Raw genomic sequence first — 27,609 nt, forward strand, 5'->3', positions numbered from 1 at the left:
TATTTTTTAAGTTTAATATAAAATTAAAGTTTGAGTATGCTAAAATTTTATACAAAATAATATTCATGTAATTTTAAAAATATTATTTTTAAGTTGTCACGCAGATTTGCGAACTAAGATAAAAAAAAAATCAAAGGAGAGCAACCTGCACTTGATGACCATGAATTCGATTTATTCATATAGCATAGGTATTGCATGATGCCTCAAAATAGAATGATGCAATCTGATTTTGTAATGTATTTTTCATAACTTGACTAAATATTGATTTTGGCTTTTATTATCTAGCAAAGTAAAGGAGCCAATTTCTTAAAATAATCATCATTCGCCCTCTTTGTATTTTCTAGACTATAAATCTCATTAATTACTTTTTCTTTAAATTATCATTATAATAAGTTCAACTTTATTTTTTAAAAATACAAACTCATGCATGCATCTCATACATATAACATGCATACCTCAACGACGAATTCCTTGATATTAGATGCGGTTTAGATTGAGTATATAAGTCATAAATCTCCATAATTTCGTCACAGAGCATTTCCCCGGAAACATGCAAGAATTCAGATCACCTTTCAAGTAATTCACAAATGTGATCACCAAATCACAGAAAGAATGCAAGTCTAACACCAGATCCAATGAAATTAATTTAAAACACCCAAAGGATGTCGTTGATGGTGCAATTTACACAACTTTGTACCCTGTATAAGACTGGAAAAAATAACCGTTGTAGGGGATGAAATGATATTGTCAGCGAGTTCTTCGTACTTCACTGATCATCTGTGGATATAGGAGGTTCGACCACCGGGGGAATACAGTCCACCTTATAGCGTAGCACCTGTGCCAAGCCAAAACCACATCAGAATAACTAAGTAGAACATTAGAATGTTGGTTGCAGTACCTCACGAGTGTATGCTAAATAATTGAGAGAGTCTGATGATACATCACAAAAGGATGTACAAATTTGATGTATTAGTTAATGATTGCTAATGACTGATCACTTTATCTTAAAGTTTAAACGGATAGAAATGTTAAATATTTATAGCCTATTAGACTCTCATAGGCCTGATATCTTGCAGATGAAACTTTATTTGTAATTGGGATTTGGGTGATAGAGATGCAAGATAATTAATTTTGAACAACTTATAATGACTAAGTTTGACAGGGACCTGGCCAATTTCAAGCAGACAAAGACACTACGATTCATCATGTGGAATTACGAAGTGTTGCTAGGCAGACAACAGTTCAGCGACACGAAAACAAAAGTACAAAATTATTTTAAAAAATTGAATCCAAAAGCTATTGCACTCGATGAGAAATTGGGAAAACTAGATGGTAGGTAATTTGATCTATGGTGTCCACCTTTTTAAAAAAGGAAGAATATGAGTTATCCCAGATGAACTTGTAGTTCCCGGATACACATGTGCAGAAGTTACCCTACAGTGAAAATGAAGCCAAGAAGTTAGAGATTCAAGTCTAGTGTCACAGAGAACTGAGAATCGAAAGAAGTTAACTCACTTGATCAGATTCATAGCGTCGGTAAGGCAAGATAAGCTGGTTAAGCAACACAAAGAGTCCAAGGTAAAAAGAGAATAGTAGAAGCGGAAAACAGAGCAAAAGGAGTGAAAATGAAGGACAAACTTCGAGAACCTACCGTCTTTTGTCCAGAGGAATCTATGCATTCCACGCTGAATCCTATATCCTGCAATTGTATTATTCAATTCAAGAAAGCAATATCATCAAAATTATAGTTGGAAGAACCTAGGAACCACAAATAGAGTCAACTGCAATGATCTTTACTCGACTAATTATAATGTATGTATGAGGCATGTGTACATGCACAAATACCTAAAACACAATCAAATGTCACATGAAATAACCACAACATGATAACAATGCAGGAATCATAAATATGAAAAGAAGTACAAAGAATTAAAAATTGATTTGAAGCCTGAGGTGAAATTCATTTTTTAGCATACAATCAACTTATACAACACAGTGTCATGTATGAGCTTATAACCATGTGTATATCACAATTCATGAAAACGGTTTTGAAGGGGTAAAAGAATCTCCAAAAGTAATGGTCGGTCGATTAAAGCATACATCAAGTATCGAAAATCTGCAAAAGTAATAGTTGAAGAAGTGAGATGAGCACATGATGGCTGGACAAATCTGCAGTCTGGCCACTTTTGTTCTGTGGATGTTAATCATTGTAAATCAATGTTTGTTCACTGTTAATTAGTACTTAATTATGTATGTACTTGATACAACTCACTGGTTATGATTCCATTATAACTTTTCTGTCTTGACATAATTTTTGTACTTGTTACAAGACAAAAATCAAATGATATTTTGTATCCACCTATTTGAAGAAGCAACTGATTTTGGTTTTGGTTTTGAGCCTGTGGGTTTGGTCCTATTAATTGTTGTTTATGCCGTGGTGAGATTGTTGGATGGACAGAGTTATATTCAGTAACATTTCAGTGTAGCTAATAGAACAGTATACCTAATGAACAGATATCCAATGAAGCACAGAATAGAGAAGAACTACATCTTCAAACCCTCCTGATGATAATGATGATATAAGAGCAAATATGGATAAAGGTTAGAATAATACCAAATTCATTTTTCCCTGCACCACCGAGAAATCCCAAGCAATATATGAATTTATAGATTCCACGGTTAAAGACACCTACAGGAAAACAAAATTTATGCCTGCAATAGCACTTGAAAAATACCTCGAATAACATACAAGGCACCATTAATAAACAAGAAAAGTAAAACCGCGAATCACACAAGGGCATATTTCTTAGCCTTATTGCAACAACGACCAAGCACATACAGAATGGAAAAAGGATGAAAAGCACATATTCCAAGCAAAGGATAACAACACAAAGTACTCACAGAAGTCACTTAGAACCTAAACATTGATCGGATAATTATCTAATCTAAAAATAAAAATGCACATAGTGGATTAAGTGCCAGGAACAATTTTTGAATATTTAAAATCTACGTCATTTGCATAAAAAAATCATCCTGTAAAATTCTTAACACATGTACATACGACTTGCATTTATGCTGGATGCTTTGTGTCACTAAGTTGCACATTTGAACCATGAGTACGAAAACAAACCTCATGGGTTATCCCTGCTGCAACACTTATTTCCTTGCAGTCATCTTTATTCCTGAGTTTGATTACAATTTAATACATCAAAAAAATGAAGTAAAAAATAATTCAGCTTCATAAATATCAATTAAATTCAACACCCTGTAAAGGTGGTTAGAAAAACAACAAATCATGTAAGAGGAAGCTCGGGACAGACCTGGCCTCTAATAGACCTGCATCTTCTGCAGTAATAAAGAAGGGGGAGTTAGAAAAAACCTCCCTGTAAAACAGACATGAAAAATCAGTGAATGTCAGTTGTGACAATACCTAATTGCACGAGTAATGTTAATTTCATAGATGAGATCTTCACTAAAAATGCCAAATATTCCCGGTGAAGTATAAGATAAGGAGAATAATAGTATGAATGATACAAGGATAATTTGGAGTATTTAGAATGCAGAAAATGAGAATGAGTAAGCTGTAAGCAAAAGAAAATGATACAACACGTGGCATGTCATATAAATTACTGTGACAAAAAATAAAGCCCTGTAGTACACTAAATGTCTGAACTTCATAAAGCTTGCAATTATTCGCCTTAATCATTCGGAAGTACAGAAATGCTATTTCCTTGTAAAAAGCATAAAATATAGATATAACATTGACACTCATTCATAAGATAATGCCACATAGTTCTAGAGTGATCGTCTACAGAAGCAACAAAACAACGCCAGATCGACAACCTAATTGAAATATAAAACAACATGAATCGTATATAACAAAGTGCACTAAAATGTTGGATGCCCTTTTATCTACTTAATCAGGAAGATAATTTTTTATTGTTTTTTTTTTACAGAACCCATGAATGGATGACAGAGGACGGTAAATCTCGAGAGATGAAACTCGTGTAGCATGTACAATATGGGAACAGGTAGAATAGCCACAGATAGCTGGACTTGCTACAGATAACAATATATTGTCATGCCTTCAAATCTATTGAAATGTATCTATCTCTAAAGGATATTAAGCAAAGGTATAGAAATGAGGTTGAATGTCAGAATGCAATGAATCGCAAATGCAGTCCTTTCAGTCTCTATCTACAATCACCTTAGTGACAAAATGAGTGTATGTTGTGAAGGGGGAAAAAGAAAAATCTGACAAAGAAAGAGTAGACACTTTGAGGCTTGAACTGACCAAAAGAAAGAGCATTCCGAAGAGTTGCAACATAATTACGACGAAACTACAAAGAAAGATGCTAAACTATTGAGTTTCTCGGTCGCAAGTCACATCTACCGACAGTAATGAACTACGGGCGTTAGTATTAGAAAAGCTTAAGCCAGCTTCTGAAAGGTAATTGTTGCAAAACCAAAAACACGAAATACAAGTTACCCGATAAATTTCATAAATCTGTCGATTTCGGAAGTGTAAGCGTCAGTTGCTTCTACCAGAATAGTTATTTGGTGGTTCTGCCTGAAAAATATAGAAATTCCATGACGAGGCAGCAAATAAGCATTTTTCATATTCAACACGTCAAAAAACAGCCAGGTACGTGAATAATAACACGCCTCACAGTTTTCTAGCTTCAAAATGCCCCAACAGCAGGGCAAAAAATAGTCGAATGTTATGAACCAATCTTGTAAGGCTGTATAGAGGTGGTCCATATCGTTGTCGCTGCTCTTCCATGGGTCTGGGAAACAATGCACTTAAAAAATTAGTTGGCATTGGCTCCACGTTAATTAGAAGTTCTTTAAGCATGAAATATTGATATGAAATGAAAATAAAGTGTTATACCCTTGATCATCATTTATTTGCTTGACAAAATCCAGCAGAACCTGCAACACATTCATAAGTAAGATTAATTGTCGAGAAAGCTATGAAGTCTAAATGACATATTGATGAAAGACATTCATGTGGTATGACAAGTCAGCGTTGACGTAATGGTGAAAAATAAAAGCCACAAAGTGGCTGAAAGTGTGTCTAGTGGTGGAGAAATTGGCATCTCATGAACTAATACAGGGCACAAGCCAATTTGGGGCTTGCCTGTCTAAAAGAAAAGCTGACTGATTTAAGGCTGAGTAATTAGTGAAGACAACACATGCTCGCATGCAACTTGAAAATGAAAATGCACAAAGAAAAAACTCAAGAAAACATAAAAACCGAAAGGACTAGACACGAACAAAAAAACATTGTGTACCAAGAAATTTACAATTATGCGAATAAAACAAACCTGAGGCACTCCTACCAAGTACTTCACTAGTGTTTTATAGACACCAGTCGCAGAGCCAAGCTGAGCTAATTGTCTCCTTCTGTAAAAAATAATCTAATTAAAATCGGTTTCTTTGGGCGTTAGGGAGCAGAAATATAATGAAATTTTACCGTTCCATCTGTTGTCTCCACAGCATGTCATATCGATCACGTATGCTTCCACCGGAGTTAATTAAAGCATAAACTTCTGCCTGTTTATTCCTCTCAGAACGCTCTCTTTGCTGCCTGATTAAAGTGCCTCGAAAATCTTGAGGCATATAGGTCATAACTGCAAATATATGTACATAAAAGTTTTCGTTGACAGCTCATGTATGCACCCCTTAGTTTATCAATATAAAAAAAAACGTCATCCTAAATCTTAATGGGTATTTATCTCTACAACAATAGAAAATTAAAAAAATTGCACAAATTATCAAGAAGAAAGCATCTACACAAAACATGCAGTACCACAAAAGCTGCAAATGTGTGTACAACAAAATTTTCATTACCGATGTTTTCTAATGTTTCAAAAAAAAGGTATCCAAACTGCTGGATCAAACAAATTAGAACTTCAATCTAATACTCGACATCCCTTGAAGATGAACATTACTATGGTATTTCGAGATGATTAGTTGGAGTGAACAAAATTAATGCGTCAAGCAATCAATGAGCTTCATAAGTTCTGTAGAAGTAATTTCATTAAAGTTTCTGAACACGACTGTACAACTTCTCAGTTAAGATTCAGAAAAGGATAAAATACTACCAGTGTTGAATACAAACTCAGAATTTCTAGCCTGAAAATTTTCCAGTGTCTTCAGTGCAGACTTAAATTTCTCTTGAAGAGGCATAACAACAGCAGCAAGTTCAACACCTTCAACTACAGATTCTTGACGAAGCTGTGTGAATGCAACCGACTGGTTATCTAAGCTCGATAAAAATCAATATAAATCAAATGTAATGAACATGTGTATCTCACCGAAGTGGGCCAACGAGAGACATCCAACAAGAAAAGGATTTCTTCAATCTGTTCCCTATTTTTCCACATATTCTCGTCAATTTTATGGGGAGGATGGCGTTCAGCTTCTTGCAACAATAAACTTTCCCCTGAAACAAAAATTGTTGTTGAAATAGTAAGGCTGAATCCGTGAATAACAGAAAGTCAACTAGAAAAAGACCATGAACCAGTGCCCATGTATGAGAAAATCAATGAGTTGAGAACAGAAATTCAGTCCCCGCTATTAACATGCATTATGGAATCCAAAACGATGTCTTGGATCGTCCACGTAAAGTGATCGAGATTATCAAACTTCTCCGCGTTTAATTGCTCGCAAACAAAAAGGGTCGTTGTGAATAATCGCATTTGAGAGATTGGAAAACGATAATTTAAAAAAAAATCAAACTTCTCGCGAATCATATATCTTATTAAGAACAAAAAGGTAATAGAATAAACATCATTAGAAAATTTGAATGAAAACCTGGGGTAGGTGAGGATCCATTTAGCAGATCAATGGCTATGGCATGAATCTGATCGGAGAGACGAACTACATCGTCGGAAAGCGGGGTAAATGGATACTTATCGTAGTATGAAGCTAAAAATGCCCTCGTTATGGGCACCAATCCTTCCGTCGATTGCATTTGCCGTAAATTCTTCGGTGAACAACGAATCGATCTCGAATTTACCAACTTGAATTGTGTTAAACCAACTTGAATTGTGTTAACGTACAATTCAGTCTATCTTAATCGAGATTTTTACTTTTCAAATCATTGCTTGATTGAGGGATTCGAGCGAACAGGGTCGGGTTGTTTGATTTCCCTTATTGGTTTTCCGTAATTGACAAATTGGTCCGGTTAGTTGGATCATTTCGATTTGATTCGATTTCCGTTGTGTAAATTCAACTATATTGTTTGTTTTTTGTAAATTTATTTGAACATTAGAAATCATTAAAAAATTATAATTATTATATTTGATATACGACGAATGCTATGTATTTGACTTTTTCAGACGATGTTTGATTTTTAAAATGAGCGTGCCTTTTGACATTCGAATATCCCAATTTTATACGGGCATTTTTTTTTAAATGAAAATCTTAATTCAAAAACAATCTGATTATTTCTTACCATTAAAGTTTATAATATGTGTTTTATGAGACGGTCTCACGAATCTTTATCCATGATATAGGTCAATCTTACTGATATTCACAATAAAAAGTAATATTCTTATAATAAAAATTAATATTTTTTCATGAATAACTCAAATAAAATATTCATCTCACAAAATACGATCTGTGAGACCGTCTCACGTAAGTTTTTGTCTAAAGTTTATGACATGTTCACTTAGTCGAAGGTTATGTTTGGTTGCAATTTAATATTTATTTTGTCGATTATCGTTCATATTCTTAGTTTCTTGCATAATTCGTCCTTTAATATTTTTTAATTTTTACTAGAGTCGGATCGAGCACGTGGAGCATGCCCAGCCGCTCGCCAGCTTTTTTTATAACAAAATTAATTTTTTTAAAAAAAAATAAAGAGAATTTTTATATATTTCAGCTTTTCATAAAGGCAAAAACTTGTGTGAGACGGTCTCACGGGTCGTATTTGTGAGACGGATCTCTTTTTTGGGTCACCCATGAAAAAGTATTACTTTTTATGCTAAGAGTATTACTTTTTAGTGTGAATATGGGTAGGGTTGACCCGTCTCACAGATTATGACCCGTGAGACGGTCTCACATGAGACTCACTCTTTCATAAATAATCTAAAGATGAGATAAGTCAAACTTGTGATATTAAAAATATATTTCAATATGAAAACAAAAATAAATAATTCATATTAAAATAATGTTACTGAATTGAAAGCTCAAAATGTATGTTATAGTTAACTCAAAATGTATCATATAGTTAATTGAACTGAAGGCTCAAATGTATGAATTATTTATTTTTCTTTTCATATTGAAACATATTTCGATTTCCAAAAGTTTGTCTATCTCGTAATAACAAATCAATTACCATATGTATTTGTAGACACAAAAAAGGTAACTAAATCATATATATGTTGTAAATATCTATGCTCGAATTAAAATTCCAAATAAATAAATCGAAGACACTCACGATGTCATAAAACGATTGAAACGTTGAAGGCCAGTCAATTCCAATGATAAAAATCCTCGAAAAATAACGATCATAGAGAAACACAATGATCACAAAATTGAAAATGATATTCCGGCAGAAATACATGATGATCAAAATATTTTGTTAGAACCACAAACTGACGAGAATCGTGAAATCTATATCAATTATATTAATACTAGAAAAATATGGAACCAAAAAGATATAAAAGAAATTGATGAGATATTTTCTTACAATGTGGCTTTTGACATCATAAATAACAACGAAGATCATGAACCAAAAATCTTTTGGTAAATGTAAAAATCAACAGAACTAGATAAAATGGAAAGAAATCATCCAGATTGAATTGAGTTTGCTAAATAAACGTAATGTTTTTGGACTTATAGTCCTTACAACTGAAGATGTAAAACTTGTTGGATACAAATGAGTTTTTATTCGAAAGCGAAATGAGAAAAAATGAAATAGTAATATATAAATCTCGACTTGTTGCACAAGGTTTTTCTCAGAGACCTAAAATTGATTATGATCACTCGATATTAATATATATATGAAAATTCTTGAAAGATTTAAGATGTCTGAAACATAAAGTTCAGAACCCAAATATTTTTATTTTGTGATATTGCAAAGATCATTATATGGGTTAAAACAATCCAGTCGAATGTGGTATAATCGATTAAACGAACATTTAATGAAAAAGGGATATTATTGTATATGTCGATGATTTAAATATCATTGGAACGAATAAGGAAAATCAAGAAGTTGTGTTATACTCGAAGGAAGAATTTGAAATGAAGGACCTTGGAAAAACAAAATATTGAATGAGTTTGCAAATTGAATTAAAAAAATATGGAATATTTGTTCACCAGTCAAATTATATAGAAAATGTCTTTAAACGTTTTAATATGGATAAATCAAATTTTTTAACTACTCCAATGGTTGTTATAACATTAAACATTGAAAAAGGTCCATTTTATTCATGTGCAGATGATGAAGTTATTCTTGGTTCAGAAGTACCATATTTAAGTGTAATTGGTGCTCTTATGTATCTTGCTAATTGTACAAGACTTGATATATTTTTTGCTGTAAATTTATTGACAATATTTAACTCATATCCAACAAAGAGACACTGAAACATAATTAAACATATATTCTGTTATCTAAAAAAAATGACATACTTGATACTTTTGTATTCAAAAGATATCAATCAAAGTATAATTGGTTGTGCCGATGTTGGGTACTTATATGATCCACACAAGACACGTTCCCAAATCAGATACGTATTTATTCGTGGAGACACTGCAATTTTTCGGTGTCCACAGAAACAAACACTCGTAACAACTTCATCAAATCACGCCGAGATTATTGCACTACATGAAACAAGTTGTGAATGTGTGTGGCTAAAATCAATGACACAATATATCCAAATATCATGCGGATTATCATTCGACAAGAAGCCCATGACACTATATGAAGATAGTGCTGCATGTGTTGCTAAAATGAAAGAAGGATGCATAAAAAGCGACAGAACTAAACATATTCCTCCTAAGTTCTTCGCATTCACCTAAGAGTTTGAGAATAATAAAGATATTGATATTCGTTACATTCGATTAAGTGAAAACTCATCAGATCTCTTCACAAAGATGCTTCCTACAACAATATTCAAAAAACATATATATAATATTGAGATGTGCAATCTACGAAATTTGTGAAGAATCGTTCGTGTTAATATGAGGGGGAGTTTACGTGACTGCACTCTTTTTCCATTGCTATGGTTTTTATCTCAATGAGTTTTCCTAGGATTTTAACAAGACAATATAGAAACACGTAATGGAGACAATTATTATATCATGATCATCATCATTATCATCACAAGGGGGAGTATTGAAAATAAGAGTTGAAATTATTTAATGTTGAACATAAAGAGTTTAAATATTGAAAATTAGAATGTGATTAGATACGTAATCATGTATTTATTTTTGGATTATTTTCAAAAATTTTTATAAATAGGTCTCTTAATTTGTGAAGAAAACACAGAATTGAGTAGACAAGATTTTATAAAACGTGTTAGTTTAATATATTTTGTGAGTGTGAGATTTTTATTTTTTACCGTAAATATTTACTTTTTAACACATTGTTATTATTAAGAATATCAAGAAATACAATATTGATAATAAAAACTACAATAAATTTAATATATAAAAAAAACTAAAATGAGGGGCCGAGATTTCAGACCCCAAATCCTTATTTATTAGACATGTGAAAACGGGCTGACGAGGCAAGCCAGCACGCTACCCGCCGCAACCTGCCATTAGGTGGGGCGAGGCGGGGCGGTATTTTCGCTGGCCTCCAAATGGCCAACCCAGCCCAACCCACCTTGGTCCGCGGGCTAGGCGGACCGACCCGCTTATTTTTAACCCTCTTATTTTTTAAGAAAAAAATATTAAACAATATCGCAGTAAACATAGAAGGAAAATATATTTCAGTCAAATAGATTCATAAAATATTAAAAAAATTGAAATAAGAAATTAAGAAAGCATCAACATAATCCATAAAAAGGAAAGTGCTTAAACCAAACATGAAGATTGAGACATGGAAGAGAACAGAAGTCGAGTAAAGAGACGGTTGTAAATTTTAGAAATTATTATGTGTTCAACAATACACATAATTATCAAACTTCTGTTGGGTCCACAAAATTTCACTATAACTCGTCGGACTTCAAACGAAACCGCTATTGGGTTCACAAATAATTGTTATGCTTAAAAATTATTTTAAGATTCGTGAATAAAATTTACATAAATTTCTTCCCTTTAAGATCCATGAATAAAATTTACAGAGATTCAGATTTTACCAGAGTGAGTGATGGAAGCGAGGTCAATGAGAAAAATAAGAAAGAAATAAGATAAGAGAGTGATGGAGACGCATGAGACTTATTCCAATTTTTATATAAAACTTAAAAATATATATATAAAATTCAACTCTAATTTGGAGGGCCAACCCGCTCCGTTTGGGCTTGACCCATATTGGCCCGCAACCCAAACGGGCTCAGTCAATTTGGCCCACCTCCAAATAGACTGCTATTTTATCAACCCAACTCGTTCAATTTTAATAACGCAACGGGCCAGGCCCAATTTGACAAGTCTATTATTTATTAACTATTTAAGGAAGCCGGCTCCTAAGTTTTTAAAAATCTATTTTTTTTTCTCGATCTTTGTTTTGTTACAATTTATAATATTCAATTAAATAAAAAAGAAACAAAAAACACCTAAAAGCGCGGCCTAAAACAGTAAGACGAAGGAATCTTGCGGCCAATTTGGGCTTCAGTTCAGAACTCTCGCACGCATCCATTTCGGATTCTTCCACCGACCAATTTGAAAATATCTTCGTGATTGTTGATGTTTTTGTTGGAGAAATGTCATCCATAATAAGTGTTAATACTCATATTATTCCGATTTTTTGCTGTGTTATATCATGAGCCAGAACGTTTGGGGATTGTGGTGGTGAACTGCCGAGTGTTCTTGTGCGTCAGAATTTGAATTTGGATGATAGTGGATTGCTGAGAGTTGCTCAGACGAACTGAATTGGAGGATGGAATCTTCGTGTGTATTATGCGGTGGAGTGTCGACGTTGCTTTACAAGTCTCCTGGTAACGGTCGGCGTCCCGACGGATCATTTTCTCGGTACAATCGAATATTGATAGGCTCTCGATTCCCACGTCGTATATGGGCAAGCGCAAGTACGAAGAGGAGAAGCGGTGGTAAGAAAAGAGAAGAGAAAGTCGGTATTGTTCCTAAGAAGAAGCTGGGGCAACCGCAACAACTTGGTGAGCAGAGAAGCTTGCTTACTGTGTATCAAAATGGAGACCCTCTGGGATGGAAAGATTTGGGTAAGGGCGTGACGAAATGGATATGCCAGGGGATGAAATCCATGGCTTTGGATATTGCGAAGGCGGAGATGCAGGGGGATTTATCCGAGTTCAAGCAGAGGATGGGTCCGGGACTGACTTTTGTGATCGAGGCGCAGCCTTACCTGAACGCAGTTCCGATGCCTCCTGGCCTTGAAGCCATCTGTCTCAAGACTTGCACTCATTATCCAACTCTCTTCGACCATTTCCAGAGGGAGCTCAGAGATGTTCTCCAAGACCTCCAGCAGCAATCGCTTATCGTTGACTGGCGTCAAACCGACTCCTGGAAGCTGCTAAAGGAACTCGCTAATTCAGGTTATCTCTCTCCCGAGATGTCCAATTTCCAATCATGCTTCTCTTGATTTTTTGAGTTTATTTTGCAGTTCAGCATAGAGCCATAGCGAGGAAGACTCCACTGTCCCTCCATGGTGTTCTCGGAATGGACCTCAACAAGGTCAAAGCCATCCAGCGCAGCATCAATGAATTAACCAACCAGATGTCTGAATTACTTCGTGTGGAAAGGGACGCCGAGTTGGAGTTTACTCAGGAGGAGTTGAATGCCGTTCCTACACCTGATGAGAACAGTAGTTCATCAAAACCAACAGAATTTTTGGTCAGCCATGCCCAGGTTGAGCAAGAAATGTGTGATACGATATGCAACTTGAAGGCAGTCAGCACATCTACAGGTCAAATGACTTCTTTGTTGGCCTTATGCGTCAGCATTCTCTTTACTTAAATTAACTGTTTTGGCTCTTGCTTACAGGATTGGGAGGAATGCATTTGGTTTTGTTCAAAGCTGAAGGAAACCACAGATTGCCACCCACTAATCTTTCTCCTGGAGACATGGTTTGCGTGAGAATATGTGATAGTAGGGGAGCTGGTGCAACATCTTGCCTTCAAGGCTTTGTAAATAATCTGGGAGAGGATGGATGCAGCATCAGTGTGGCTCTTGAATCCCGTCATGGGGATCCCACCTTTTCCAAGCTTTTTGCCAAGAATATTCGGATAGATCGCATACAAGGATTAGCTGATACAATCACATATGAGGTAATGTATGACCACCCTCCCCCGAAACCAATGACAATGCATTCATTGTAATGGGAAGTATAAATGGACTGTGCTCCATCATGGCCGTAGACATGTGCAAATCTACACGGCTGCACCATTGTTCTGTGAGTTAGCCACATGCATCAGTCGAAATAAATTTCACCAAGGTGTAATGCGGTTTCCCCTTTTCTTTCTTGCGTTTACTAAATGAAGTAGTTACTAGTTAGAGTCTCTCCATAGCTCATATTTCAAAAATTATTTACTAATAATGTCAAGATAAAAACATTATTTACCTGGATAATGGCGTATATGATTCCAAGAATGTGCAAATGAAATGAATATCCAATTAAAGTGGTATCCGCCCTGGATACGAAAATTTAGATCGACCTCCATTTTATATTTTCTGTAAGTTTTCACAAGTCTTTCTGTGTTTATCACTTCATCTCCTGCTATTGGCACATATATTATCACTTCTAATCATTTATGTGTTCATCGTGCAGCGTAATTGTGAAGCTTTGATGATGCTTCAGAAAAAAGGTTTACATAAAAAAAATCCATCAATAACTGTAGCCGCTACAGTTTTTGGTGATAAAGAAGATGTTGCGTGGCTTGAAGATAATAAATTGGTGAATTGGGCTGAAATGGAATTGGGTGAATTATTAGACACTGATCGTTATGACACTTCCCAGCTAAGAGCAATTGCACTGGGTTTAAACAAGAAACGTCCTATATTGATAATTCAAGGGCCTCCAGGAACCGGAAAGACTGTTGTGCTTAAGGAACTAATTTCACTTGTTGTTGAACAGGGGGAAAGGGTGCTTGTCACAGCACCTACAAATGCAGCAGTGGACAACATGGTAGAGAAACTGTCTGATATTGGAGCTAATATAGTGCGTGTTGGTAATCCAGCGCGAATATCCCCTGCAGTAGCTTCGAAATCTTTGGTTGAAATTGTCAACGCCAAACTTGCAGATTTTAAATCAGAATTCGAGAGGAAGAAATCAGATTTGAGGAAGGATCTCAGCCATTGCTTAAGAGATGATTCTTTAGCTGCTGGTATACGTCAGCTATTAAAGCAGTTGGGGAAGACAATGAAGAAGAAGGAAAGGGAAACAGTGAGAGAAGTTCTATCTAGTGCTCAAGTTGTACTTGCGACTAACATTGGAGCAGCTGACCCATTAATTAGATTGCTCAACTCTTTTGACCTGGTTGTCATAGATGAAGCATGTCAAGCCATTGAGCCTTCTTGCTGGATACCAATATTGCTAGGAAAGCGCTGCATACTAGCTGGGGACAAATGCCAACTTGCCCCTGTGATCCTATCTAGAAGAGCCTTGGAAGGTGGTCTTGGGGTATCTCTGTTAGAGAGAGCAGAAACTTTGCATGAAGGGGTTCTTTCAACTCAGTTAATGACACAGTACAGGATGAATGATGCAATAGCCAGCTGGGCTTCAAAGGAGATGTACGATGGAACACTGGAGTCCTCTTCAAGTGTCACTTCTCATCTCCTTTCTGATTCTCCATTTGTAAAGGTAAAGTACAGTTTCTCGATTCTTCATTATGTGGCATTTATTGTTTAAGGCAACCTAAATCTGTTCCTTGGGCTGTGTCAAAATATGCCTTATAAGCAACTTCTGAGCAATAAAGTATATAATATGTCATGTTAAAAGATTGGACTAGCGCTTCGGTTTAGAGTAGTTAGTAGTGCCCTTCATGGATGCACAAAGATTTTGCAACCAAAGCCAAAATCCCTGTCCTGTACACAAATATGTTTAAAATTGGCAGACCCTTTCCTCAATAAACATATGCATAAGACATGCAAGATTCCCATGTTCAATGATCTCCAAATAAAATACTATAAGAGATTTAGGTAGCCAGATTTGATCCTTATAATTTAAGAATGGAAAGGATTGGAATTGCTCTTCGACTGATATAATGAATGTGACAGACTGTATGCTGTGATGGCAGTATAGCACCTTAAGAAGTTCTGGAAATGAATGAATGAAAATTATTGATACACTGGAGTTACAACTGCCCAAGTCCTAAAAATAACTGCATCAGAAGTTGGGTTTTAATTGAAAATTTACTTTTACATTTGGAAGATACAAAATGAATTCATTCAGGCTCTGTTTGGATTTAGAATTTTATTTCAACTATTGATTTGAAAGCAAATTACTCCAATAATTGAGGATTTGAAATACCTTGGTTTTGTTAAAAAATGCCTTTAATTGAAGATAATGGATTTGAAATACATGGATTCGAAAAATAGCCAAACATTTTGAGTGGTTTTGTGTTAAGGATTTTAAAACCAAACCCTTCAATTCAAATGTGGCACTGAAGGAATCTTTCTGAGATCATGAACACAATGAAGCGAGCCTCTTTCAGCAATTGTGCTCATTATTATCTGTACCCCATGCCAGGCACTTCTCTGTAAAATAACTGAATTGGTTTTTCTTGTATCTTTGTACTTCGCAGCCAACGTGGATAACACAGTGCCCATTGCTATTGCTTGACACACGGTTGCCATATGGAAGCTTGTCCATAGGCTGTGAAGAGCAGTTAGATCCAGCTGGGACAGGTTCTTTCTATAATGAAGGGGAAGCAGATATCGTCGTGCAACATGTCTATTCTTTGATTTATGCTGGTATCTCATTTACAGTTTTTTTCCATGTCATCTCCTCCAATTCTGATAACCACAATTAGTAGGTGAAAAAAGAAAAAAAGGAAATCAGACATATGACTTCTATATAATTACTGAAATAAAGTTTTTTGCGCACCCTTGACCCAATGCACATTATCAATAAATTATATAATAGAAGAGTAATCCGAGGCGAAAGAGATGGAAAAGTAAGAGGATGTGCGTATTCTTTACGTCTGGTTTTAAGCGTTTTCATTATACGCAGGAGTAAGACCAGCATCCATAGTTGTGCAGTCTCCCTATGTTGCACAAGTGCAATTACTAAGAGACAGGCTAGAGGAGTTTCCCATAACCACAGGTGTTGAAGTTGCAACAATCGATAGCTTTCAAGGCCGTGAAGCAGATGCTGTTATTATATCGATGGTAAGCTTTAATTAGTACCTCTACCTCAGACAAGATTGAAATACTCCTTGTAACATGCACGATTCGTGCTGACTGTTTTTCTGGTGTCTGTCCAGGTTCGCTCAAACAATATGGGAGCTGTCGGATTTTTAGGAGACAGTAGACGAATAAATGTGGCAATAACACGTGCACGCAAACATGTTGCAATTGTGTGTGATAGCTCAACGATATGCCATAACACCTTTTTGGCGCGGTTGCTACGACATATACGATATTATGGTCGGGTGAAGCATGCAGATCCAGGTGGCTATGGGGGCACTGGACTTAGTATGACCCCAATGTTGCCTTCATTGAGTTAGTGTTGTGTGGGTAAATTTAAAGTTGTATCTCGGATAGCAATTGCGGGTGGGTAGACGGGGGCATATGTGTAGTAAATATTTAGCAAATCATCAATTGAAATGTATTCGAAAAGAGATTAAGAATCTCAAATTCTTTGGATACAGGAGGTATTGGAGCAACACGATTTTTTGAAGCCTTTGCTGCGATTTATCTTCCCTTGAATAAAATGCTATTGGATGGATTTTCTAACAGAAATATAAACCAGTCCGAAATTTTATAAAAAAATCTAAAGAAATTTGGTAGCAGGGTTTCGATATTTTTTTAGAAGTGAAAAAAAAGAACGTTTTATTCCATTGAAAACCTTTTCTATTCTCTTTGAGAACAAAACATTTTTATTCTTTTTTGTTTAATTTTTCTTGAAAATCTTCTATGTTTCAAGTAAAATATATTGGAAATACATTTTTTGTGGACACTGTTTTTGCTAACTGGTGTGTGATTCTAACTGTATTTTTGAAAATCTTCCATGTTCGAAATGTATGCATTTGATGCAAGTAACCCAAATATATGAGTGTGATACTAGTTGTTATAAACACATCGGGTGGAAGATTAGTCGATGAATCATAATGTCACAACCCCATTAGAGTTGCAAAGGAACCAAAATTGGTTTGAACTTGAAGGAAATGTAATTTGAGCTCGATTGAAATACTGAGTATTTACGAATTTTTGTTTAAATAAAAATTGATTCAAAATATTCGATCATGTTTCCAAGCTATTCGAAAAATTATTATAAAATAAAGACTCTAAAGATTTAAAAGATACTAATTTAATATATAACTATATTATATTAATATAATATTAAAGTTTAGATGACTCGCAAACTATCAAATAAAATAATTTGAGTTCAAATTAAACACGGAAAAATTTAAAAAATAGTAAGTTCGTCTTAATTCAATGAATACAAATACATATAAGTGTTTTTTGAGGTGACTCAAAACACTCGTTAATCGATCGATTCTTTATATTTTGATTATTCTTTAATAGTCTATCTTATTCATGCTCAATTATCTTGTTGGACAAATATTAATTGCCTCATTAAAAAGTTTAAAACATCATTTTTTTAATTAATAAATGCGATGAATATATAAAAGGAATTTATGTATTATTTTTTTTGAGCAAGGAATTATTATTTTAGTTGCATGAATATTTTTTTAATTCATTACTAATAATGACCCATGCATAATATGCATAAAATATTTTTATTTTACTGTTATTTTGGTTATCTATGTTAAAAAATTTCATTGTTAATATGCTATATTTGATAGTTTTGGAATATTATTCATTTCTTACATAGTATCGATGTGACCATATATGTTACTTTCGTGACTTCGACATAATACTGATGTGTAAGTACCACATCAACAATTTTATTAAAAATGACTAAAATGATAAAAAAAAAAATTTAAAAATACATTACTAATACTAAAACTAGACAAGCCAAATGATCAAAATCACAATATAACAAACATGGTCAAAATTACAACTTTACTTATTCTAACAGCAACAGTCTGTAAACCAATAACATATATAATTCAACCAAATAAAAATAAAAATAAAAATAGAGTTCTAAACTACTTTTACCACAAGATTATCCTAATTTTTTATAATTAACTAGTATTTTATGAGTACGAAAATATTATTCATGTAATTTATTTTAGAATTTAAAAATAATAGCGTTTGAATAATTATTAATTTATTAATGTAATATAAAAAATATATTTAAAATTTAAGATTATTTATATTAATAACAATTTCCACTCAATTAATAAATAAATATTTTATAAAAAACAAAATTTATATTTTTTTGAAATATAAAAAAATATATTTATATTAAAATTAAGATAAATAATAACAATAATAATTTACGACAATCGATATGTTGAATTAACACACACTTTATTAAAAGATAAAAATATATAATATTCTATAAAAATTTATATTTTAATATACTTCAAAATTTAAAAATACAAAATAACACGAAGCTAAAAATTATAACTAAAATTAAATATATAACCAATATAATTACTTAAATATAATTTATATTTCTAATAGAAAATTAAATTCAAATGTGAATTTTCTAAAAAAATTATATTTAAATTACATATTTAGTTCTTTTGTTTGTTTTTAAATATATAATACGAAAAATATTTTTTTATAACTTTTATTTTAGAAAACTACAAAAAACTATGTATTTATATATATAGATAATATATCTCCTGTTCTGTAATTCCTTGTAGAATTTTGCAGATCTTGGAATGTAAAATTTATATTATGATATTGAAAGAATCCACCTCTCAATCGGATTTCGATTCCTCTGTAGATTATTGCCTACTGAGAGGGGTGGTTGGAATTAACTTTATTTTCAGACAAACGCACATATATATTGGCAGGTTAATTTTGTGATTTCATAGAAATTATCTGGAAAACTGGTGGTCAATTGATCGACGGCGAGTTGCCCATGAGCAAGCCCAAGGAACGCACCATCTTCCATGCCTCTTCCGCTCTTCCTCAGCCCCAGGTATGTCAATTAGGGTTCCCTTTCGTTGCATGTTCAATTTTCGGAATATTGACGCAAAGCTTGATTTTTGTCTGCGTTTTTTACATGCAATATGGTTTGTCCTTTTTCTTGGTTATTATTTGGTACTTGTTTTAGCATGAATAAACTGTGACCAGTTTGGGGAAATGATCAAATTTTTTCCGCGAGTATGTGGGTGAACGAAGAGTCTGTAAACCTGAGTTAAATGTATCGCTATCTGTACGTAAAACATAGCAATAGCTGATGCGCCTATGTACGTCTATCCAACCAGCGAAAGGACGAGGAGGTTCTCTTAACTGACTGTACGTTAGGTGCTTCTCCTATCTTAAGAAGATACCGGAGGCTGCAAGGGTTAGATTTAATAATATCAGTCTAATGACTGCTGTCGTTCAATGGTGTCGTTTTTTTCCCTTCTGCTGCATCTGCTCTTCTTTTTTTTTAAAAAAAATTTTAACCCACTGACACCTGTAGAAGAATTCTAAATGATTGCTCTAATGACGAGTTTGTTACGAGGTTTGAGAAATTAATCGGGATAATGTCATCTCTACTTTCTTAAGTTGGTCAAAATTACTGATGGATTCATGTAAGATTTATAAGGAACGCTGATCTCCCCGCTGCTTGAAAAAGTAAAAAAAGAAGAAGCAGCATTCCAAGTTACTCACCTGTTTAGTGATGGTAGATTATTGCATTACTGTCATTCCCAACTAATCCAATTGATCTATTCATCGCTTTTTTACACGTGTTTTTTTCTCTAGGTGTCTCAAATTCAGAAAGGATTTAACAGTTGTTCAGATAGAAGTAAAAATGTTGACCATAGGGGGAAATCCGGGAAGTGTAACATGTGCTCTGCCCCTTGCTCATCTTGCTTTCATACAAATCAAGTTTTTTCGAAGTCAATAGACGAGTCTGCTGGAGAAACCTGTGCAGAAAACATCGTAGTTGACAACGAAAAGAGCACTGTGGACACTATGATCTCAACTTCTGATTCCTCTGAAAATGCTCGATGTAAAGTATTCTCAAGGACATCTGATGCATCTGCGTCTAATGAAATGGTGGTACATTCAAAATTTGAGGCTCAAAAAATTCCTGATGATTGTTTGTCTTGTGACAGTGGCACTAATGAAGCCACTCAAGTGTACACTTTTCACAACAGAAAAGTAGACAACAGAAATCTACCCTGCTCTTCAGTATTCACCAGTTGTGCACCTGATCAAGAGTATGGACATACAATTGATTGTCAGACCCTCTCTGACACGGAAATGATAAGTCTGAAGTCGAACATTCTACAGCAAATCACAGTAGGCTAAGAAAAATAAATGGAGAATTTTACCACAAATTGCCCTCTAGTGGCTTGCCAATTGGATTATCTTCACGTCATCCAGGTTTTTCTGAGGTTCTAGATTCAAAAATCACGGATCATGGTACTGACTTACTCATTGTAGAGGATACTTCCACTCCAAAATATTCATTATGTGACAGAAACTCGAGGGACAATGGAAGAAGATAAATGTTCTGCTCCACACGGGGCACATTCAGAGGTCTCAAGCGAGCACTTGAATTCTTTACTGACTGGAGATGTGGTGACAGCTATTCACGGTGATCTGCTTGGTAATGCTGTTAATTCTGCTGAGAAGAATGTGGATGCGAGGGTAGATATGCATCTTGTCGATGATACTGATGACTCTGATATGGTGGAGCAGGATGTAAGAATGTATTCTTGCTTATTTAGTAGGGGATTATCTATCATAGTTTAATAAACCTATCAAAAATTATTTCACGTGGCACATTCATATTTAATCACACTCCATTTTTCAGTATTTCTCATTTCAATATGTTTGAAGGCCTGAGACATCTTGAGCATAACCTCTGTTCTATGATAGGTCGGATATCCCTACCCCCTGAATCACCATTAAATACAAAATAAAATTTAATGAGTTCCTTTTGACTTTGAATAGAACGGTATATTGACGATAACATCCTATTTACAGTTATGGCCACTATATGTATGTTTTGATGAATAATATTATCTTTTTCTTGATTTCATACTTGACTCTGTGTGTTAGGATAATTAGGGATTATTTACATGAGATATTATCACTATCATACAACAAGATTTTGCTTTATCATTATTATTTTTATTTTAGAATTAACTATTATAAGGCAATAAAGGTTTATGAATGAACACCTGGATGCTGTAAGTGTGACTATGCTTATGACTAGTTCTACTCTCAATTGATGCATGATCCGATAAATACATTTTTGGAATTACAATTACAATGATGAGCAGACCTATAAATATTTGAAATATCAAACTCTTGATTCAGAAAGATACGTAAAATTGTTTGAGCAAGTATCTTCGTATTTAATGATTGTTTATTTTCTTGTCAAAATCATTTTCTATGATTATTGGGGACCGATAATTGTCATGGTATTAACGACCGAATCATGATGCCTGACTAATAAACGATTTAAAAGATTTGAGATAGACCATTACGATTAACTAAGACTTTTAGTAAAACGATAAACATTCAATTATACAATTGGTGATAGAGGTACGATCACATGTTCGATTCACGAAGATTGCAAATAGTGCAATTATTGCGTGATTTTTGAGGAGTAATAAATATCCTACTGGGGTGGCGATCAGCAACATGGTTTTTGGACTGCTGTACATTTTAAAGACATTTGAGTTTAACTTCACTACTATAGTTTTTGGTAAAACGACAAATGCTCAATTATTTGTTGAATTTCCATTTAAGGTCTCATTTGTTTACCAAATTGTACTCTTATTAAAGTTTCAGTTTTGTCGAAATAGGTAAAAGTCTGTGATATCTGTGGAGATGCAGGTCGGGAGGATTTGCTTGCCATATGCTGTAGGTGTATTGATGGTGCAGAACATACGTAAGTTTTAAAAGTTCTCTATTGTCTTTTTATCGATGCTACAATATATTTGAATTCATTTGAAATAAGTGTAACCTACTCATCCTATCTCAGTTATTGCATGCGAGAAAAGATGGCTAAAGTCCCTGAAGGTGACTGGCTGTGTGAAGAATGCAAATCCGGGGAGCAGATGAGAAGTCAAAGACAAGATAAATTTGGAAAGGTGGATGGTAATGAGAAAAATAATTCATCTGGTCAAGTAATTAGTGAACATGTAATTAGTGTTGATGTTGAGGGAAATAGAAGTAGAAGCAGTGTGAAAATTCCAAACAAAAGGCTAAGAGATGACGCTGATGCTGAAGTTTCTTCTATCGTGAAGAAGCTGGCTGTTGAATCAATAACTAGATTGCAAAACTCCTCTTGGTCCGCCAAAGCAGCTGCTATTTCTCGTGAGAATTCTTTAAAGAACCCAGACAAGGGAAGAGTGCAGTCTTCACACAGTGGTCCCTCTTCTGATGCTGTCTCAGTTAATGATAATCCGAAGTTAGCACATTCTGCTTCAGATCGGCGAGTACATAATTTTCAAGGTTATATGGTGTTTTTTAGCACATTGTTTCTCTGGTGTTGACATTCCTGGAGTTTCCTTAAATTTCATTAGTTTGTGTAAAGAAGTGGGTTTTCCTTCTACAAGTAGTTTTAGTTTCTTTGTCACTAACTATCAGGACCAATATTTTCAATTATGCAGGTGTTTTCTCTAGGTCTAATTCATTTACATCTATAAATTCAAAACCAAAGGTGAAGCTCGTAGATCTAGTTCTTCAGCGGGAGAAATCAGTAAAGCAAGTTGCCCCTCATCAACTTAAGGATGGTGGTATCCGATCCCTGGACAAATCTATGTCGTTCAAAGCAAAAAATTTAATTGATTTTGAATCAAAAACAAAAATGCTATCTCCTAGACCGTCGTCTCACATCCATAATTTGAAAAATTCAAAACAGCAAAATAAATTTGAACGGCAGAGCTCTTTCAAGTCAAAACATGCACCAACTAATTCAAATATAGATGCTTCAATGGATTATGTCTCGAGAAGTGATAAAAAACAAGCATCTGGAGGTGAACATTGTCAAATTTCTACTCCGACTGATCACCTTGAGACAAGATCCAGGCAACCTGATGGCAAATCAGCAGCATTATCGAGATCATATAGCCTTTCATCTCGAAAGAGTTCTGATTTACCCAGTTCTTTAGGTATGATTTAATCAAATGATGTGAGTTGATACCTCATAATGGTTTTGCCTTTTCAAAATTGTTTCTATTCCTTTCAATAATTTGTATTGGCAGGTGAATTTAAGAGGCCGGCGTTGTACGGGCGCAATTCGCACGTGGTTTTATCTGCCAAGGGAGTTAATAACATGGATAAAAATTCTAATCGAAGTAACTTAAAGGCGGATTCATCCTCATGCTCAGGTGTTTCTGAAAGATCACCTTTCAATGCTGATGAAGACCAACATAATGGATTGTCTCAGCCCAGAGAGTCCTCTAATTCCGGTGAACCATTAAGGGAACAATCTGGAAGCTGCTCTAGGCCGTCATATGTAAACTCTTCATGGGACAGAAACAATAACCTGAAAGCTGCTATCCAGGCTGCTATGCTGAGAAAGCCCGGAGTATACCAAAAGTATAGGTCTGATTATGCATCAACGTCAAACATGGGTTGCGATATAGCTTTTAAAGATCATTTATCAAGTTCTGCTGTAAGGAGAATCGAGTCTTCTGCTGCAGAGGTTGTTGATAAGTGTACATTGTCCCAAAATTTGTCTGCGGACAGGCTTGGACAGGAAACACTCAACAATACAAAGCATTTTCCATCGGAACCTGTAGAAGCTTTCTCTGGAGGAGATGACACCCAGATGTTGTTGGATTGGAAGTCCTCCTCAAGGGACATGTTCAGTAATGATGCTGCAGCGATGGCAATCTTTACAAAATCCTTGGCCATCCCTAAACATGAATATATATGGCAGTAAGATCTTAGTTTTCTCCAAAATTTTCCAGTTGACTTTATCCACATTCTATTTTTGTGTTCTCAGACATCTCTAAATGCAGGGGAAATTTTGATATTTGCCGAAGTGGTAAAATCTTTGTCTCCTGGGATGGAATCCAAGCCCACTTGTCTATAAGTTCATCACCTCAAGTTCTGGATGTCGTAAAGAAATTTCAGAACAGAATTGTTCTGTATGAAGTGCCTCGCTTGAGCACATGGCCTATTCAGTTTCAGGAACGCGGGGTTGTAGAGGATAACATAGCCCTTTTCTTTTTTGCTAAGGATCTTGAGAGGTAATTTCTTAAATTTTTTCTCATTTCATCCATAGGTATTTTAATATTCATGTGATGTTTCTTGCAATGGATTTTCCTCTGTTTAAAAGTAGCCATGTTATCCTACAGTTACAACAAGATCTACAAAGTTTGGCTGGAGAATATAATAAAGAACGACCTTGCTCTTAAAGGGAATGTAAATGGTGTTGAGCTCCTAATATTTCCTTCCAATCAGCTTCCAGAGAATTCCCAGCGTAAGTTCAACTTTGTTTCATCTTGTTATCTAATTAATTTTCCCCTTATTTCAGAAAGTGGATACAATATGCCTCAATCCGTGCTTGCAATGCAAACTTCGTAAAATGACTATTCAGAGTTTGCATTGCTAATGTTTATAAAGGGGATACTTTTTATCTGAGAATTTACTGTTTTTAAACACCTTTTCTGTGTCATAGGATGAGGTTTTTACTACTTGTGTCGAGTGCATTTATACTGAAAACCAACCTTACAGCCTACATGTTCATACTATTCAGAAAACATGTGCCCGTTCTAGAAAACCTACTAGAGATATCAAACTGTAGTTGATGTTAATTAAAATCAGGCACATCATGTTGGTTGGACTTCAAGAAACAAAAGTAGCTTTTCTGTGTTCCAATGCACGAGGAAATGAAATTAAAGAGGCTCTAAATTCCAGGATTCTTGCAATCAAGATGGGATATGACATTCTTGATATTGTCTGCCTGCAGGGTGGAATATGTTATTCTTCTTATGGGGTGTGTTCAGAGGAAAGAAAGAAAGTCGCTTGGAATATATGCCTGAGAATGGTCATTCACTTAGTCCTGATGCTAGAGATTTTCCTGCACGTGATGATGTATGCCCTGATCCTAAGCTGAATGCTTCCGTAGAGTTTTGTAGTTTATTGTCACATGGAGCGATTGATGGAGATTGTGATGCCAGAGTATCTTCTGTTGATTGTTTGGATGGTAGACTGAATTCCAGTTCCTCTACGGCAGCAAGGAGTTTTAGTGCAAGACAATGTCAAGAACTCAGGGATACTTGTCCGGTATTTGTCTTTTCTGTTTGTGCATGCATAAATTGCTTTGTTACATATGGGTTTTTTGAATTGCTTGTTTGTTTTGTAAGCTTTAATGAAGCTAGTACGGGACCATTTTTGTGGGTTGCTTTGATAGTATCTTCTTGTTCTGGAGTATAGATTTACTTAACATCTTGTTATGAAGACACTCTGGTTCAGCTCACTGCTGAAATTTTGATATCTGCATATACATATTTAATAGGAAGAAGGCATCAATTTGAGCAGTGGACCTCTCCATGGTAGGTCACCTATCAACGTTTCTGTAAGGAAGCAAATGTCATTGCATATCGATACTCCTCTCGGTCGGGAGCCAACATTCATCATATAATTTTGATAAATCCCTAGATGGTGTTCTGGATGTATCTGCAGAGAAAGGCATAGAGGAGGCAACTATATTGGATAAGGTGCGCAGCAGTCAAGATCAAGTGAAATTCAGTGTGGATGTTAATAATGATTCAGCACGTAGTCAACTGCATGGAGCGCTTGGAAAGGTAAGTATAGGCAAATTAAATTTTACTTGATGATGTTGAATTCTGGTGATGATAATTGTTCTTGCATTGGCTATTTTGCATCACAGATGAATCATCATGTTGCTTCGGGCTCCCGTGAAGTGGAGAATCAACACCATGATGAAGCTTGTAATGAGATTGTCATCCCAGGGCGTTCAGAACATGCCAAAAGACAATTACTCCCTATGGAGCAATCCAGTCCTTGGGAAGCACGCTCATCAGAACAAAATGTGCTTCAAAATAGATTACCGGACCTGGAGCTTGCTTTAGGGGCCGAAAGAAAACAAAAGACTCGAGCTACCCAACAAGTAATGGTCGGTGAACAAGAGAGAAAAATGACAGAGGAGTATATTCTTGATGAAGCAGCACTCAAAGAAGAGGATGATGTATCATCAGCTCTTTCCCTTTCACTTTCATATCCACTTACCAAGGAGGAATGAACTGCGAGTCCTGCTCGAAGTACAGGGAAGCATAGGGGTTACACCAATATCTCCAATATCCCCTCTTTCGCCATTTCGGACACAAGTAAAGCATGCCCAGGAAAAGGTCATTGGAACCCATCTGGGTCTTGGAGGTACATGTCTATTTAAATCAGGCGTTATTATTTTCCCGATGGATTCTAGAAATAACATATCGATAAATCTGGAGGGTATGCCTATGAATCGCCAAATCCAACCATCCTGATGGTTGCTGCTAGTATGTGTAAATATTATCCTCATTTGGAGGATCTTGGAGTAAAATCCATCCATTTTCGTATGTGAACATCTTGGTCGGTTGGCGGTTGGCGGATCGGTGATTGTTGAAATGAGTAACCCGATACATATTTAGAACGCAACAAATATTTTCTCTCGATTATGACATTTGCGTTATTATTTTAAAATCAATGTTCAATATTCACAATTATTTGAACAACTGTGACGCGACTGCCGACAGTAGATGGTGGAGTAAGACACAAGCCGGGTCTCACTCTCACCAGAAAAATTATCAAGTTTTATTTTATTATTATTACTATTATTTTATCTATATATTATATTTCGTGTAAGGGAATGATTAATGATTTGTTTGGAGATTGAATTTGCAAGTTGTCACTTTAATTAAATACTTTCGTGTGTGTTAGTTCCCTAGTCAGTGTCCAATGAAAAAGATCAATTCCATTAATACACAAATTCATTACATGTGAGCTTCTGTTCTCTTTGGAACAGTCACACTAACATGGGCACAGCTAGATTTATGAGGCCAGTTTGGATTGGAAATTTTTATTTATTTTTTTAAAAAATTCATAAATAAAAAAACTAATTCTTGTGTGTTTTTAACCAGTAGAATTTCTTTAGCCATCTTTGATATTTCATAATAAAAAAATATTTTTCGTGAAACATTAGTGTTGCATATATAATTTGACCTGTGTTTCACTTTGTATTGCTCAAACTTCATT

The 27,609-nt window shown here is 34.9% G+C and overlaps 3 protein-coding genes across 3 annotated transcripts; 2 read left to right on the top strand and 1 right to left on the bottom strand.

Annotated features, from left to right (window-relative positions):
* Positions 1-540: 540 nt before the first annotated feature.
* LOC140818673 (uncharacterized) lies at positions 541-7,185 on the bottom strand. Its single transcript, XM_073178721.1, has 15 exons — positions 6,820-7,185; positions 6,321-6,448; positions 6,108-6,240; positions 5,477-5,633; positions 5,328-5,406; positions 4,892-4,932; positions 4,671-4,787; positions 4,490-4,570; positions 3,321-3,383; positions 3,131-3,182; positions 2,615-2,689; positions 1,652-1,699; positions 1,516-1,551; positions 1,360-1,434; positions 541-835 (listed from the first exon to the last, which is right to left on the bottom strand). Exons 1-15 carry the CDS (start codon positions 6,977-6,979, stop codon positions 767-769), a joined length of 1,314 nt encoding a protein of 437 aa, XP_073034822.1. The 5' UTR covers positions 6,980-7,185; the 3' UTR covers positions 541-766.
* A 4,575-nt stretch (positions 7,186-11,760) lies between these two features.
* LOC140818682 (DNA polymerase alpha-associated DNA helicase A-like) lies at positions 11,761-16,984 on the top strand. The gene is made up of 7 exons (XM_073178727.1): positions 11,761-12,683; positions 12,752-13,054; positions 13,132-13,415; positions 13,916-14,947; positions 15,891-16,059; positions 16,319-16,476; positions 16,572-16,984. The coding sequence occupies exons 1-7, from the start codon at positions 12,053-12,055 to the stop codon at positions 16,812-16,814; spliced, it is 2,820 nt and encodes a 939-aa protein (XP_073034828.1). The 5' UTR covers positions 11,761-12,052; the 3' UTR covers positions 16,815-16,984.
* Positions 16,985-19,064: 2,080 nt separating this feature from the next.
* Positions 19,065-26,930, top strand: LOC140818690 (ASI1-immunoprecipitated protein 2-like). Its single transcript, XM_073178733.1, has 12 exons — positions 19,065-19,369; positions 20,143-21,090; positions 22,203-22,288; positions 22,382-22,854; positions 23,013-23,513; positions 23,607-24,285; positions 24,369-24,599; positions 24,708-24,832; positions 25,322-25,638; positions 25,871-25,907; positions 26,038-26,159; positions 26,246-26,930. The coding sequence occupies exons 2-12, from the start codon at positions 20,881-20,883 to the stop codon at positions 26,615-26,617; spliced, it is 3,153 nt and encodes a 1,050-aa protein (XP_073034834.1). The 5' UTR covers positions 19,065-19,369; positions 20,143-20,880; the 3' UTR covers positions 26,618-26,930.
* Positions 26,931-27,609: the final 679 nt, after the last annotated feature.

Source organism: Primulina eburnea, chromosome 2 (assembly GCF_022965805.1).
Source record: "Primulina eburnea isolate SZY01 chromosome 2, ASM2296580v1, whole genome shotgun sequence".
In the NCBI taxonomy this organism is placed as follows: Eukaryota; Viridiplantae; Streptophyta; class Magnoliopsida; order Lamiales; family Gesneriaceae; genus Primulina; species Primulina eburnea.

What these genes read in the sequence shown, in the direction of transcription:
- LOC140818673 (XM_073178721.1), bottom strand. Translation starts at nt 6,979, where the DNA reads ATGCAATCGACGGAAGGATTGGTGCCCATAACGAGGGCATTTTTAGCT. An exon ending in ACTTGGTAGGAGTGCCTCAG is followed by an intron (nt 4,933 to 5,327) that starts GTTTGTTTTATT and finishes AATGTGTTGCAG; the next exon opens with GTTCTGCTGGATTTTGTCAA. An exon ending in CATTTTGAAGCTAGAAAACT is followed by an intron (nt 4,571 to 4,670) that starts GTGAGGCGTGTT and finishes TATATTTTTCAG; the next exon opens with GCAGAACCACCAAATAACTA.
- LOC140818682 (XM_073178727.1), top strand. Translation starts at nt 12,053, where the DNA reads ATGGAATCTTCGTGTGTATTATGCGGTGGAGTGTCGACGTTGCTTTAC. An exon ending in GGCAGTCAGCACATCTACAG is followed by an intron (nt 13,055 to 13,131) that starts GTCAAATGACTT and finishes TCTTGCTTACAG; the next exon opens with GATTGGGAGGAATGCATTTG. An exon ending in CTATTCTTTGATTTATGCTG is followed by an intron (nt 16,060 to 16,318) that starts GTATCTCATTTA and finishes CATTATACGCAG; the next exon opens with GAGTAAGACCAGCATCCATA.
- LOC140818690 (XM_073178733.1), top strand. Translation starts at nt 20,881, where the DNA reads ATGGAAGAAGATAAATGTTCTGCTCCACACGGGGCACATTCAGAGGTC. An exon ending in TGATTTACCCAGTTCTTTAG is followed by an intron (nt 23,514 to 23,606) that starts GTATGATTTAAT and finishes TTGTATTGGCAG; the next exon opens with GTGAATTTAAGAGGCCGGCG. An exon ending in GAGCAGTGGACCTCTCCATG is followed by an intron (nt 25,908 to 26,037) that starts GTAGGTCACCTA and finishes ATGTATCTGCAG; the next exon opens with AGAAAGGCATAGAGGAGGCA.